Source organism: Emys orbicularis, chromosome 5, assembly GCF_028017835.1.
Source record: "Emys orbicularis isolate rEmyOrb1 chromosome 5, rEmyOrb1.hap1, whole genome shotgun sequence".
NCBI classification, from domain to species: domain Eukaryota; kingdom Metazoa; phylum Chordata; order Testudines; family Emydidae; genus Emys; species Emys orbicularis.
Genome location: NC_088687.1, coordinates 43840459 through 43854591, shown reverse-complemented (window position 1 = coordinate 43854591; position 14133 = coordinate 43840459). Strand labels below are relative to the sequence as shown.

Genomic DNA, 14133 nt, shown 5'->3' with positions numbered 1-14133 from the left:
TTTGTTAGTCTCCAAGGTGCCACAAGTACTCCTGTTCTTCTTGCTCAACTCGTTATCTCTAGCCAATGAAGCTTATCAGATAAAAAGACTTATGCCATCTAATAGACAGATTGTGAAACAAACCTTGCTGAAGTTGAACCTTTTTGCCATAAAACTCAACATCCCAGATTAAACGTGATCAAGGCTCTGACCATTCACACAGCATTCTACCATACTAACTGATCCATGGCACCACGTTGACATGGCTCTGGAAAAAAGCTGTTAATCTGTACTCTTACCCTAAAAGAAAGGTACCATAATGATGATGAAGTGAGAGGGAGAGGGGAGGAGGAGAAAGCTAAAGTATATATGTATCCTACTGTTTTAGTTCCCAAGTTATTAAAACTGTAAAACTACATTATTATATATCCATGCAGGAAAAATGGCTGTAGTTGCTTACTGTGACGGGTTAGATCACAGAAACCCCCTTGGGAGTTGCCACCTGATGTACCAAGACTACCCCTGCTCCTGTTTTTCCTGCCAGCTCAGGACTCCAGCACCCTTTCTTGCTGAGCCAGACACTCCCGTCTGCTCCAACACAGACCCAGGGTCTGAATCACTTGCCCCAAAGCTGCAAGTTTACCTGAAAACAGCTCACAGAAGTGTGCTTGTCTTTAGCACTCAGATGCTCAACAACTCCCAATGGGATCTAAACCCAAATAAATCCGTTTTACCCTGCATAAAGCTTATGCAGGGCAAACTCATAAATTGTTCGCCCTCTATAACACTGATAGAGAGATATGCACAGTTGTTTGCTCCCCCAGGTATTAACACACACTCTGAGTAAATTACTAAATAAAAAGTGATTTTATTAAATACAGAAAATAGGATTTAAGTGGTTCCAAGTAGTAACAGACAGAACAAAGTAAGTCACCATGTAAAATAAAATAAAATGCGCAAATCTATGTCTAATCAAACTAAATACAGATAAGTTCCTCACCAGTTCCAGAATGCTCCCTTTTGCAGGCTAATCTCCTTTTAGCCTGGGTCCAGCAATCACTCACACTCCCTGTAGTTACTGTCCTTTGTTCCAGTTCCCTTCAAGTATCCTGGGGGGGTGGAGAGGCTCCTTCCTTAGCCAGCTGAAGACAAAATGGAGGTGTCTCCCATGGGTTTAAATAGACTCTCTCGCTTGTGGGTGGAGACCCTCCTCCTCCCTCCTATGCAAAGTCCAGCTCCAAGATGGAGTTCTGGAGTCACCTGGGCAAGTCACATGTCCCTGCATGACTCAGTCTTTACAAGCCGAAGCCATTGTCAACATGGTATCTTGCATGTCTCCAGGAAGACTTCTTATGTGGATTGGAGCATTCCAAGATGCATTGTTCCACGAGTGTTTCCTGATCAGGTACTTAACCTGGCGAATTTCTTCCTAAAGAAGCTGACCAAATGCCTCACAAAGCTTACTTAGAAACCAAGCAAGCATACAGCCCATATTCTTAACCTCAAGTAGAAAATGATATATATGTACAAATAGGATGAATAGATATAGTAGACCATAACCTTTACGGAGATATATTACATGGCACAGGCAGCACAAAACATATTCCAGTTATGTCATACATACATTTATAAGCACACCCCCCATAAAGCCTTATGGGGTACACAGTCACACTTACCATTAACTTTGTAGGTATGTTAAACTCAGTTCAAGAAACATAAGTTACTTGAAATAAAGCTTTTCTATTGCCACTATAATCACAATGAAAAATTAGCTAAACCCTCCCAGTCTACACACAAAAAAAGCAACTTACAGCATTACGAAACTCCTTAAAAAAAATAACACTCAATAAATCCACAGTAACTCCAGTTTTACACCAGTGTATATGTACCTTTCAAGAGCACCTCACTTCAAGGAACATGGTTCATTTCAGTCCCTAAATTACTTGTGTTCCACACAAATTTGGTGTCCCCTTTAATTTTATTGTTGAAAATTCATTTACATCACAAATTACTGAACTGAGGTTGCAGAAAGAGTTATTTCCATTGAAGGAATTAATCCCACAGCATTTTAAGTTTCCTGAATGAATAATTATTTTGGGTCTTTGTCACACATTGTGCCCTTCACTTGGCAGGATGAAAGGTATTTATGACAGCAAATTTACTTCTTTGCACTTTTCCAGATGAAATAAAAAGGTTTGGTACCTACTCCTAGCAAGGATTTGATAGCTTCAAATTAGCTCTCCACCATGTATTGTGCAAAAGATTAAGAAAGTATTAGCAATGCTAAAATACATGACTGCTTCAATGTAAGGAATGTTATCTGTTATAAAGCATAAGAGCATGCATATTTACTTTTCTGTTCTCCATGAATTCAAACTATTATCTGTATGTATATTTTACATGCATTATCTGGATGCATGTTTTCACAGACAAAATAAAGCCAATTTATCTTAGAGTTATATTATATCTCTTAAAAGAGAAAATATGCTGCCCAACAAGTTTTACCTCCACCCTCTCTTTTCAGGTAACTAATAAATCTTAAGTGAAAAAGTCACCATGCTCTTCAACTGTCACCAGTGAGGTTTGGGGAGGGTTATATTTTAGCAGCCTTAAGGCTGATTTACTGCTCAGCTCTCCACACTCTGACAATCAAATAGTTAGAAACAAAAATCACTTTTGCACACCTGGAAATATTTATTAGCCATACTTGTACGAAAACAAAGTTTCCACTGGTAACAACTTAAATACTTCAGTGAATCTCAACATACAATTCCTGATTTAAATAAAAATATCACATGTTCCTGTGGAAACCAAATGTCACTGCAACCGCACAGTCTTATGTGGGTTAGTGGGACTTTGCATGGGCTGAAGAGGCCATCTGGCCAATCCACTGTAGAATTGCAGCTTAATTGTGTAAACAGCTGTGTTCATCCAGCATGTACATGCTTTCATGGGTAGATGGGATGAACCAATATTTCCTCAAATTGACATTCATTTCAAGTTTGGCAGATCATTTTTCTGAAACAACTTTAAATCCTTCTCTCGCTTCTTCAGTTTTAATTCTACAGATAATCTTGGCACACTCTAACACCTAAATAAATCAACATCCATTATTAACTATGGCAATGTAACCCCTCTTAAGAAATAGCCACTCTCAGAGTATAGTGCTGCTCATGGTTGCCGAGAATGTCACGTAAAACAAGATTGACTAAAACTAATACCACAGAAAGCAAACGGGAATAGAGAGAAGAGAAAGGAACTTGTGAGTGTGCCAAGATTTTGAAACAAATAAGTTCTTAATATTTGATACTCTCTTCCACACCATGTATTTTGATGTCTCTCCCTAGAGCTTCATTTTCTTAAAATTTATTATATGCTGCAGAACAATCTTACCTTCAAAAGAAATTTTATATCTTCAGTTATTTCAAAGAACCATGCTGCACCTGGGCAAAATGATGTAAGCATTCATTGCTGTCTGATTGAAAGGGTGACCTACAAAATGTATTTAATCCTGACATTTTAGAATAAGTTAAATGCCCCCAAATAGCAAAAAGGCATTAAATAATTTTTAAAAAATAGTTACTTTTGGGGGTGGGGGTGCATAGTTCTTGTGTTTAGACTCTGGTTCCCATTCTGAATCACATCCCAGCATGCCATATGCTAGTGACATAACAACCCCTATGAAGCCCCCTGAAGACTGGTGTCAGCTGTTAAGTATCAGTTGGTCTAAAGGGTTTGCAAACTTAAAAAAAAAAAAAAAAAATCAATTTCATTCCCCAGAAAGTTGAAAATAAGGCTATTAAAACTTTTCAGATAAGGCAAGTACACAGTGCCAAACTAAGGGTATAAGCATATTTCACTTTACTACCGCTTTTCATTCAAATATCTGAAAACACTCTGCAACCATTAAGCCTTGCACCACTGCCTCCCTCTAAAAGTAACCAATTCCTGTCACACCAGTTGGCAGAGGCCGGCCTATATATTCTCAGAAAAGTTAACAAGATGATTGGTTGAGATACATGCCAAACTTCACGGACACATTTTACAATTTTAAAAACTGTGTGCAGGAATGGCCAGATTTAGGCAATCCAGGGCCCTAAGCATACCACAAAATATGGTCCTCTGTGACAGTGACAGGAGGTCCATTTCCCTCTCAGAGAGGCAAGGACGACAGCTAGGGTGGCTACTGATGCGTACCCAGAATACCAGACATTCGGGTACTTCTGGGAATGGCATGAGCCTGCCCCTACCTGCATGACACCAACACTCACGCCACATGGAGGATGCCATTTAGAAGAGCATGCCACCCCACCCCTGCTGGCATGACCTCACACGCACTGTGCATGCAAGGCCATGGTCCACAAAGGATGCAATTTGGAAGAGCACACAGTCCCAGCCCCGCCAGCATGACATCACAAGCACAGTGCACGAGGTCACACCACCGGGGGCAGAGTAGCATACTCTTCAAGATGGCATACTTGTGCATACCAGACAAGACCACGTTCAATTTTATACCTGTACCCGACAGGGCACTAACTGCACAAAAGCAGGACCGTCCTGCTTCGAACCACATGAATGGCCGGCCTCGCAACAGCAGCTGCCCTACTCTTCTCAGTTTCAGGAACTATTGGGTTGAGCTCCCTTAGTTGAGTTGTGCCTCGTCGGTTCAGCCCTCAGGCACGTTAATGAGCCCAACTGGGCTGCAGCAGAATTGCCTGATTGGCCAGCCTGCATAAATGGCTGAAAGGAGCCAACAGGTCTACATTTAGGCTTGGCAACAGCTTGTTGACTGTTCAATGCTTACACCCGGCAGCTACAATCACTCCTGTGCCTCCCTCGTTCCCAACCTTGTTCCCATCCTGCCACAGTCTGCTCCTGCCACAGTTTGCTCCTGCCCTGCTCCCCTTGCCCAGCTTCTGACTCTGGCTCTCACCTTTGGCTACAGTTACTGGCTCCAGCTCGGACCCCTGACTCTGACCCTTGGATTGATTCCTGCTTCCTGACCCTGATGCCAGGCCGTGTCTCTGATCACTAGGTCAGACTGCCGACCCCCAGGAGCAGCAGTCGGGACCCTCCCCACACACCAACAGTCATACAGGAGTATCAGGGGGGCAACAGGAATTCCATCTTACCCAAGAGAGGGAGGGAGTAACAGCATGGGGGACCACGCCTGCAATACTTACACTCTGGCTACTGAGATATCTGCTTCAGTGGAGGCCCGAAGAGGCTGCACCTATCTCCTTCTCTTCACACAGAATTCTCTGAATGGATGGTGCTGAGGGACTCCCAAGCAGTGGGCCTTATTACGGTTATATATAGGGCCCTACCAAATTCATGGCCATGAAAAACACATGAAATCAGACTGTGAAATTTGGTCGTGTGCTTTTACCCTATACTATATAGATTTCATGGGGGAGACTAGTGTTTCTCAAATTGGGGGTCCTGACCCAAAAGGGAGTTGCGGGGGGGGGGGGGTCACAAGGTTATTTGGGGGGAGGGGGGTCATAGTATTGTCATCCGTACTTCTTCGCTGCCTTCCGAGCTGGGGGGCCGGAGAGTGGTGACTGATGGCCAGGTGCCCAGCTCTGAAGGCAGCACCCTGCCACCAGCAGCACACAAGTAAAGGTGGCAATACCATACCATGCCACCCTTACTTGTGCGCTGCTGACTTCAGAGCTGGCAGCTGGAGACTGGCGGCTGATGACTGACGGCCCAGCTCTGCAGACAGCAGCACACAAGTAAGGGTGGCAACACCATACCATGCCATCCTTACTTCTGCGCTGCTGCTGGCGGCGGCTCTGCCTTCAGAGCTGGGCTCCTGGCCAACAACCGACACACTCTGGCCACCCAGCTCTGAAGGCAGCATCGCCACCAACAGCAGTGCAGAAGTAAGCGTAGCAGTACTGCACACACACACACACACACACACCAGTAACCTTGCAGCCCCTCCACAAATCCTTTTTGGGTCAGGACCCCTACAGTTACAATACCCTGAAATTTCAGATTTAAATAGCTGAAGGTCATGAAATTTACGATTTTTAAAATCCTGTGACCATGAAATTGACCAAAATGGAATTTGGTAGGGCCTTAGTTATATAAAATGAGGCAGCAGCTCTCAGTTATTTTTCAGGCTCACAGTAGGCCTCGCTGCATCAGTTACACTTGGTTCATGTTTCCAAGGTTTTCATCATGATCATGAAGACTAGAAACTTATCTTTAGAAAATAAAAAGTAAATTTACATTCTGATGTAGCCACATCACTGTAAGCATTGGGGCCCTGAGCATTAGGCTATAGTGCCTACCCTTTCATCCAACCCGGTGCGTAAGGGCGTCATTAGGCAGAATCTTTAGATTCCCCCAGAATCCTACAGAAGTCAAGTATAACTTCATCGTTTCAACCTTAGCAATAGGTTTACATTACGTTTTCAAGGCTCTCTCTGTAAAGAATAGGACTAAAAGTTTTTATTTTAAATGAAACCTGAAATTCTCCTTTATGATTCCATCCCCATCAAATTAGGGGGTGCCAGGTGTAGAATGCACGAAGTACAAAGCCAAGCTCAGCTTTTCTTTGTACCCCGGGCAACTGTAATCCTATCATGTTGAAGCCATTACATAAACGAGACATTTGTGTGTGATCAAGATGAAGAGTACAAGGCAGGCCCTAAAGTCACCAAATAGGCAAATACACAAATAAATGAGTATATTGTGGTAGGAACTGTAATTTATGCCAGCAAATCTGACTGGTAAACATGCTTACAGTATCACCTGCTTTAACAACACACATACATTTCCAGACAATAACTAATAAATCTGCAAGATTCTTTATTTCCTTTAACTCGTAAAACTGCAAACCTAAATATTTGAATTTCTTCCATAAGCCTTGAGAAAGGCAGAACTTTGAAGTTTCTAAAGAGGAAAGATTATTTTCTTTTGCCGCAGGCCAGAAATTAGAATTTCTTTACTGATTCTGCCAAACCGCCACATAATGTACTTTTTATTTTCATCAAAATAAACTACTTTGAATTAGAGCTGTCCCATAGCTACTGAGTGATCAACATTTTGAGAGTCAGACCAACTTTGTAAACCACTCTATGAACCCTCTGACCAAAAGGGACCCTCCAAAACCACGCAAGATCAAACAGGATTGTGGGGAAAGAGTTTCATTCCATTTCCTCACTGTTGGCGGTTTTTGAGGACAACACATGCTGCAGTTTTATTTGTTCACATGATCAGAACAGTGGGTTGCGTCCACATGTTGTTTTTTAACTAAATGAGATAAATTTAACCCTGGGTGGTAAAGCTACTCCAAAGAATAATTTGGTCCCAATGTTTTCGGTAAAAAAGTTTTTAGGGCTAAATAAAAATACAAAAAGGAGGAAAATATTCCTCTGTACTGGCATATTTAGAGCATCCTCATGAGCTGCATGTAAGACATCTTATATTTGAACCTATATTCTTCCAGGCTGTTTACAGTTTTTAAAAAAACATGTATAAACTCCCAGTTCTTTGGCATTCATTGCATTATTTGTGCATCACTACAATTTCAGTTTTATACTGCTCTAAAGCATAAGAACATAAGAATGGCCATACTGGGTCAGACCACAGTTCCACCTAGCCCAGTATCCTGTCTTCCAACAGTGGCCAATGCCAGGTGCCCCAGAGGGAATGAACAGAACAGGTAATCATCAAGTGATCCATCCCCTGTCGCCCATTCCCAGCTTCTCAACACTGATAAAATCCAGATCATCATCAATCTAAAAACAATAGGCTACGCTGACATCACATCATCTCATTAATCTTCATTTGTCCCATCACATCCTGTCATTCTTATGCAAATGACACACTTGAGGATGCAACTTTTCTGCACTCCATGATAAGGGGAGTAAGGCTGTTAAAAGCCCCAGGGTGCCATCCAGGACCACAGACCATCGCTTCATTCAACGCCTTGTGTTTTACATCACATCTAATGTGTTTGACATTCAAATGTGACCCAGCAGGAGGTAAAACTATTTGATTTCTCAGCTACACACATCTCACTTCCTGTGCTGAAACACTCACTGAACTCCCTAGGGATCTAACAGTGTCTTGCTTCAGCGTTCCCTTGCTAATAGAGATTGAAATACAGCTCAAGAGGAAGAAGATATTTGCATGGGGCATGTAACAATGATAGCAATCCACCCTTCTCACCTAAGAGTTAAGATCTACACTAAAACCCTGGCTATGCTGAGACTCCATGATACAGAAGCAAGTTGGTTTAGATTAGCGAATACCAAAGAGGAAAAACACATAGGTTACCTTCCAAGGAAATTTGGTAGAGAGCACTCTGGAAAGAATGTGCATACTCAATTACAAGTCTGTTTAAAACATTTAATTTTAGGTTGAATAAGAGTACACAAGGTCCTAAAATGTTTTAGGCCCCAAAAATTATTCCCTGAGCCTAGAAGTCAGCATGAATTAAAATCATTTCCCATACTTGAACGTCTGTCTCATCAGTTCTATTCCCACAGCTGTTCCCCAGACACCACAGGTGGTGAAAACTAAACTTATCTGTTGCACAACAGGAAGGACTTTATTATTATTATTTACTCATAACAGTGTTTTGTTTCATCAGCACCTTCAATAAATGCTCTGAACATCTTGTTCCCATCACATGTGTGAATGTAGGAAGAGCAATTTTTATTAGACGGGAAAAAATACGGGAACAATAGAAGTACGTAAAATAAGACCTTTTCTCTGAGGAAAGTAGCAACCACCTCAGCATCATGTGAGAAGTGAATGAGAAATAAAGTTGGTTAAAACGTCTCACACAGTCTTAAATGTGGCGGTGAGGTTATTGGCAATAGTGCTTAGGTACCATGGTGATAATTATAATAATTTCTTGGACTAACAAATGTATGTCACAAGTACCAACCACGTTTACAGTTAAATGGATGGCTAAAAATATGCGCAAATAAGAGAGCCCTGATATCCATATTTACAATGACTGCAAAGCCTGCATTAGACTGAGGAAAAATAATCTTCTACTTACTTGCACTCTACATTCTCAAAAGTCTGTCTCAAATTATAGGAAAGAACCATAAACTGTATATTGACAGATAAAGAAGAAACTACATAAACATATGCTGGATTTAGTTTACTCTTTTGGTAAATTAATATATTTAGACACATCACAAACACCTTCCAAACTTTACTCTCTTTACAAAGCTAAGAATAGAACCTCCAGTAAAATTTACTATATTCCTCAATCCCTGCAACATCAAAGCAAAGAACACAGATGTGCATTGTACTTGTGACTTTTTACAGTATATAAGGAACACACATTAAAGTGAACATACAGTCATCATATGAATGCTTGAGAAGGGCATATATTGATTGGAAATATGTGATTACACTAATGAGTATTTAAAAACATTACATTAATTCATATTTTAAAGTTTTTAAAAGGCATATATGGAAATTGACTAATCATAATGTAAACTACAAATCCACATTGCAAGATTTTCCAGTTGTTACTTTACTGAAGCCCAGAATAGTGATGTTCTTATAGTGTTCACCCTCTCCCTTTTCCCTTCCAAAGAAGAGAAAGAGCAACCACTGTAAGCATCTGTGACTCCTGGGGTAGAGTAGCATAAGGGTGCAACCTACTTGGCTTGTAGGCAGCATGATGTCACTGTGGGTACGTGTACACTAGAGCTGGAGGTGTAATTTCCAACTTGGGTAGGCATACCTGTGCTCTGATCCATCTAGTGCACTAAAATAGCAGTGTAACTGTGGCTGCATGGCTAACAGTTGTGCCTCCAGTGTGCCTAAGATTTCAGATAGGATTGTACTCGAGGTAGCTAGCGCATCCCACCGCCTGTGCAGCTGCAGCTACACTGCCACTTTGAGAGTGCTAGCTTGTATGTTTACTTGAGCTGGAAATTACACCTTCCAGCTCCAGTGTACAAACACCACCACACTGACTCACTGGTTCTCAAACCTCATTAAGCTGCACCTCCCCCCCCTGCAGTCAGTGTGGACTGGCAAGATTCTAATCTATATCCATCTATAAAATAGCCCTTTTAAGAGAGTTTCTTACCTTGGAAAATAAAATCATTTTCAAAAGATTTAAAATATTATCTTTCTCCCTTGTCTTTCCTTTTGTCCAATCCAGTAATAATTAATAAATAACAATGATACAGCTCTGTAAAAATCAGCAATAAAAGGAGGTAGGAGAAGCATAATTTGTATTTAAAAAATAATGTAAGAAGAAAATTAGTCTTATCCATTTCTCATAGATTTTAAATACTGTAAGGCAGTCAGGGAGCTTTTCTATTCAGAACAAACTATAACTTAATGGGCCTGTGTTCCCTCTTCGTTATCTGTTGGCAAAATCAAGAGCTTCTAGGCATTTTCACTGGACAAGCAGTAGCAGCAAATACACAAACTAGTGTTTTGAAGTTAAAGTAAGAGCTTCCTGAAGTAGCAGTCCAAATTACACAGGATAAAAGAAGAAAAGCTAATAGTTAACAGCAACCCTTGCATTTAAATTATATTAAGCTGAAAACCCTTTCCCTCACTAAGAGGGAAATCCTTGTCACCCAATTCCAATCTCAGCTAAATGGGATCTGTATATGTGACTTTCATGGAGATATAAAGGGAACAGAATTCTACCTCCCAACCACCAGAACATCTACAACGCTGCTCCAGGGTTTCTACTACAGGTATTTACATAGTATTTTGTTCAGTGGAGCCATTTATTTTGCACTTTGCCGGAAATGGCAAAACTGAGGGAAGCCAGGGATGGTAAAAGGGCTTTGTCACCTTCCATCCTTATTGCCTGTAGGTGAAATTTTGTTTAAGTTCAGTAAAGTTTCAACCTTTTGGCTAATTTCTAAATAGAAATACGTTTCCTTTCATTGGTTCCTGTCTTCAGCAGTATATCTCCTCCTCCCTCTGCTTGCTCTGCAGCAGCTGATAACTAAAATAAACTATTCCCAAAAAAGTGGATGTACAAACAGATCCGTGCATGGACCAGAACTACATACTGTGACATTAGAACAGAACCAGCAGATTAAATTTAAAATCCTCCAGTCCATGTGATAGAGGTCTGCTTTTGCAGCAGAAGTTGTAGCTGCAGAATGCAGTATTGCTAGTAACAGAAGTCCTGCGCAGCTATTAATATTACAGTTTGGTAGCTGCCTGTTGGGTTTGATAGCCAGCTGCTGGAGAAGGCTAGGATGAGTTCTGCCTACTGTCATTTAGTAGGTTTCAGAGTGGTAGCCATGTTAGTCTATCAGCAAAAACAACGAGGAGTCCTTGTAGCATCTTAGAGACTCCTCGTTTTTGTCATTTAGTAGTTAGCATGTTTGTGTAGTACTGCCCTCTTCTGAATGGAATGTCTTGCTCATGTGTGATTATGTTGCTCTAGAGCAGGGGTTCTCAACCTTTCTCATTCTGAGCCCCCCCCCCCCCCAAACATGCTATTAAAACTCCACGGCCCACCTGTGCACAACTGATTTTCTGCTTATAAAAGCCAGGGCCGGTGTTAAGGGCAAGCAGTGCAATTGCCTGTGACCCCCAAAAACTTAAGTTGCTCAGGCTTTGGCCTCAGCCCCCAGTGGCAGGGCTCAGAGCCCCAGGCTTCAGCTCCATGCAGCGGGGCTTCAGCTTTCTGCCTGGGCCCCAGTGAGTCTAACACTGGCCCTGCTTGGCAGCCCCCCTGAAACCTGTTTGAGGGCCCACTGGGGGCCCAGGACCCCTGGTTGAGAACCACTGTTCTATAGGATATCTGGTCAAAAATTGGGATTTCCATCCATGGGGAAATTCCAATATTTCAAAATTTGGAATTTTCCCAAATCGGGGCAAAAACTTGAATACTAGAATTTTTGGCAGAACAGACTGTCCAACCAGAGGGGAGACCATGGTGCATAATGGGAGTCCAGCCAACGAGTCTGGCGCATAGAGGGAAATGGGGGCACGAGGCACCCAAACTTCAACTTCTAGGAAGCACTGTGGCAGTTCAGGTGACCACAAAATAACCTCGAACTGACCCAAAAGGAAATGTTTCTCTTCAAACATTCAGATTTGTCAGATTCAACTCAGGTTGACCTGATGCCAAATGAAATATTTAGTTTAAATTTTCTCAACAGAAAATTAATATTTTTGGCAAGAATCAAAAAATTCCCACAGATAATTTTAATTAGAAATGACATTTTCAACTGAAATTTATTTGAGGAAAAATTCCTGACCTGCTCTACCCTAGTGGCTAACACACAAAGTGTATAAAAAAGCCTTAATGATAACAGCCATCAGTGGAACGTCTCTTGGACACAAGTGATAGAGGGTTGTGTTTTTTGGAGCCAAAGTCAAGCAAGCAAAGACTTCCTTGAGTAAGGACCACCACTTAAAGTACGTCTACACTTACTTCCTGGTTCGGCGGCAGGCAATCGATCTTCTGGGATCGATCCCGGAAGTGCTCGCCGTCGACGCCGGTACTCCAGCTCGGTGAGAGGAGTACGCGGCATCGACGGGGGAGCCTGCCTGCCACGTCTGGACCCGTGGTAAGTTCGGACTAAGGTACTTCGAATTCAGCTACGTTATTAACGTAGCTGAATTTGCGTACCTTAGTCCGAAGTGGGGGGTTAGTGTGGACCAGGCCTTTGAAATGCTTCTTAGAGGAAAGCAGTTCAAACTTAGTCCATTCCAGTGTGTTTTACTCTGACAAGAGAACATGGCTGTGGACTGCTTTAAAGCGATTTGGGGGGGAGTTGCAGAGTTGTTTTGTTTTTGGTTTTTTTTGCAGTAAGCTACAGATTTATGTTTCTCAAAATGTAAAATGGGGTGTAATTATTATCCAGCTATAATCATCTCAGTATCTAAAGAGAAATTGTAATGTTTTACACTTGGAACAGCTATGGCTGGAAATGGGCTGAATTAGCAGCACTGATTACTAAATATTTTCAAAGGAAATAACTAATGAAACCAGCAGTCCAGCAAACTCCTTCATAAACAAACACTATAAAAGCAAAATAGACACAAGTGGCTCTACAGAAATATTACACACATCCCGTGAGCTTGATTTAAAAGAATTTTTTTCCCCAGAAAACTGATACTTAAGGATGTTGCAGAATATTTTTATTTTCACTAAGCCTCATGTAACAAAAAAAGGAAATGCAGACATAATCCTTTCCTCCTCCTTTGTCTCGGTTTTCAAACATCTTCCCTTAAACAGAAACTGGATTAGAGAATTAGGGAAAAACACTGAAAGAGAATCAAATTATTCCAGAAGCTGGTTTTCACAAGAGACCAGTATATACCACAATGCAACTATTCTTACCTTGTCTATCATATCCGGTCGGTTTGTAGCTGCCAAAATTGTCACGTCCTTTAACTGTTCTATCCCATCCATTTCCGTTAACAGCTGAGCCAAGACACGGTCTGCTACGTTCCCAGCACCTGAAGACCTGATTAACAAAAATGCCACAGCATTAGTTTTCCCTTCCCAGATAATTACCAAATGAGAAAGGGTTTACGCTTCCATAAAACCATTAAAAAAAAACAAACAAACAAACAAAAAAACACTTTTCAACTTTATAGAATAGCTTTCTGATTTTTCACTTTAATCTTCAGTAGTTGAGGGAAAAATAACATAAATCATGTAAACTAGTTAAGGCTATATTCCAGAATTAGCCCTTCAAAAGATTTCTCAGTATTCATAAAAACATCTGGGCTTGTCACTTACTACCTTGCCACGGCAGACTGGACAAGGTTTTCACACAATATAAATAGTCTGGTATAAATATTTCTAAGGTGGGAATAGCTGGATTCACATGACTTCCTAACTAAACAGACAATACCTCAGTTCCTACCACTATCCAGGTGATTACTTATGCCACCCCATGCAGTACAATGTACAAGTACTTATGCATTTTGCAATGTTTCATTATATTTTCACTTCTTCAATCTCCATCAAATGAGACCAATTTGAGTGCTAGCCAGCTAACTCATAAAAGCATTTCCTGCCTTTATAATTCATCCATCTGTTTCTCCAGAAGAAGAGAAGAGAGACGAGAGAAGAGAAGAGTTGGGGGAAAGAAAGGTACAAGTGTCAAGTTTTGAAATCCCAAAAACATTAAACCCCAAAACAGAGGCATAAAATATTTTATGCATTTG

At 41.2% G+C, this 14133-nt stretch overlaps 1 protein-coding gene across 1 annotated transcript in view; it reads right to left on the bottom strand.

The window, feature by feature from the left end:
- The window catches only part of AFG2A (AFG2 AAA ATPase homolog A), a 303993-nt gene that overhangs the window by 188726 nt on the left and 101134 nt on the right, over positions 1–14133 (bottom strand). The window contains exon 14 of the mRNA XM_065405034.1: positions 13298–13424. Coding sequence (XP_065261106.1) covers positions 13298–13424 — 127 coding nt within the window. The remainder of the gene's footprint in view (positions 1–13297; positions 13425–14133) is intronic.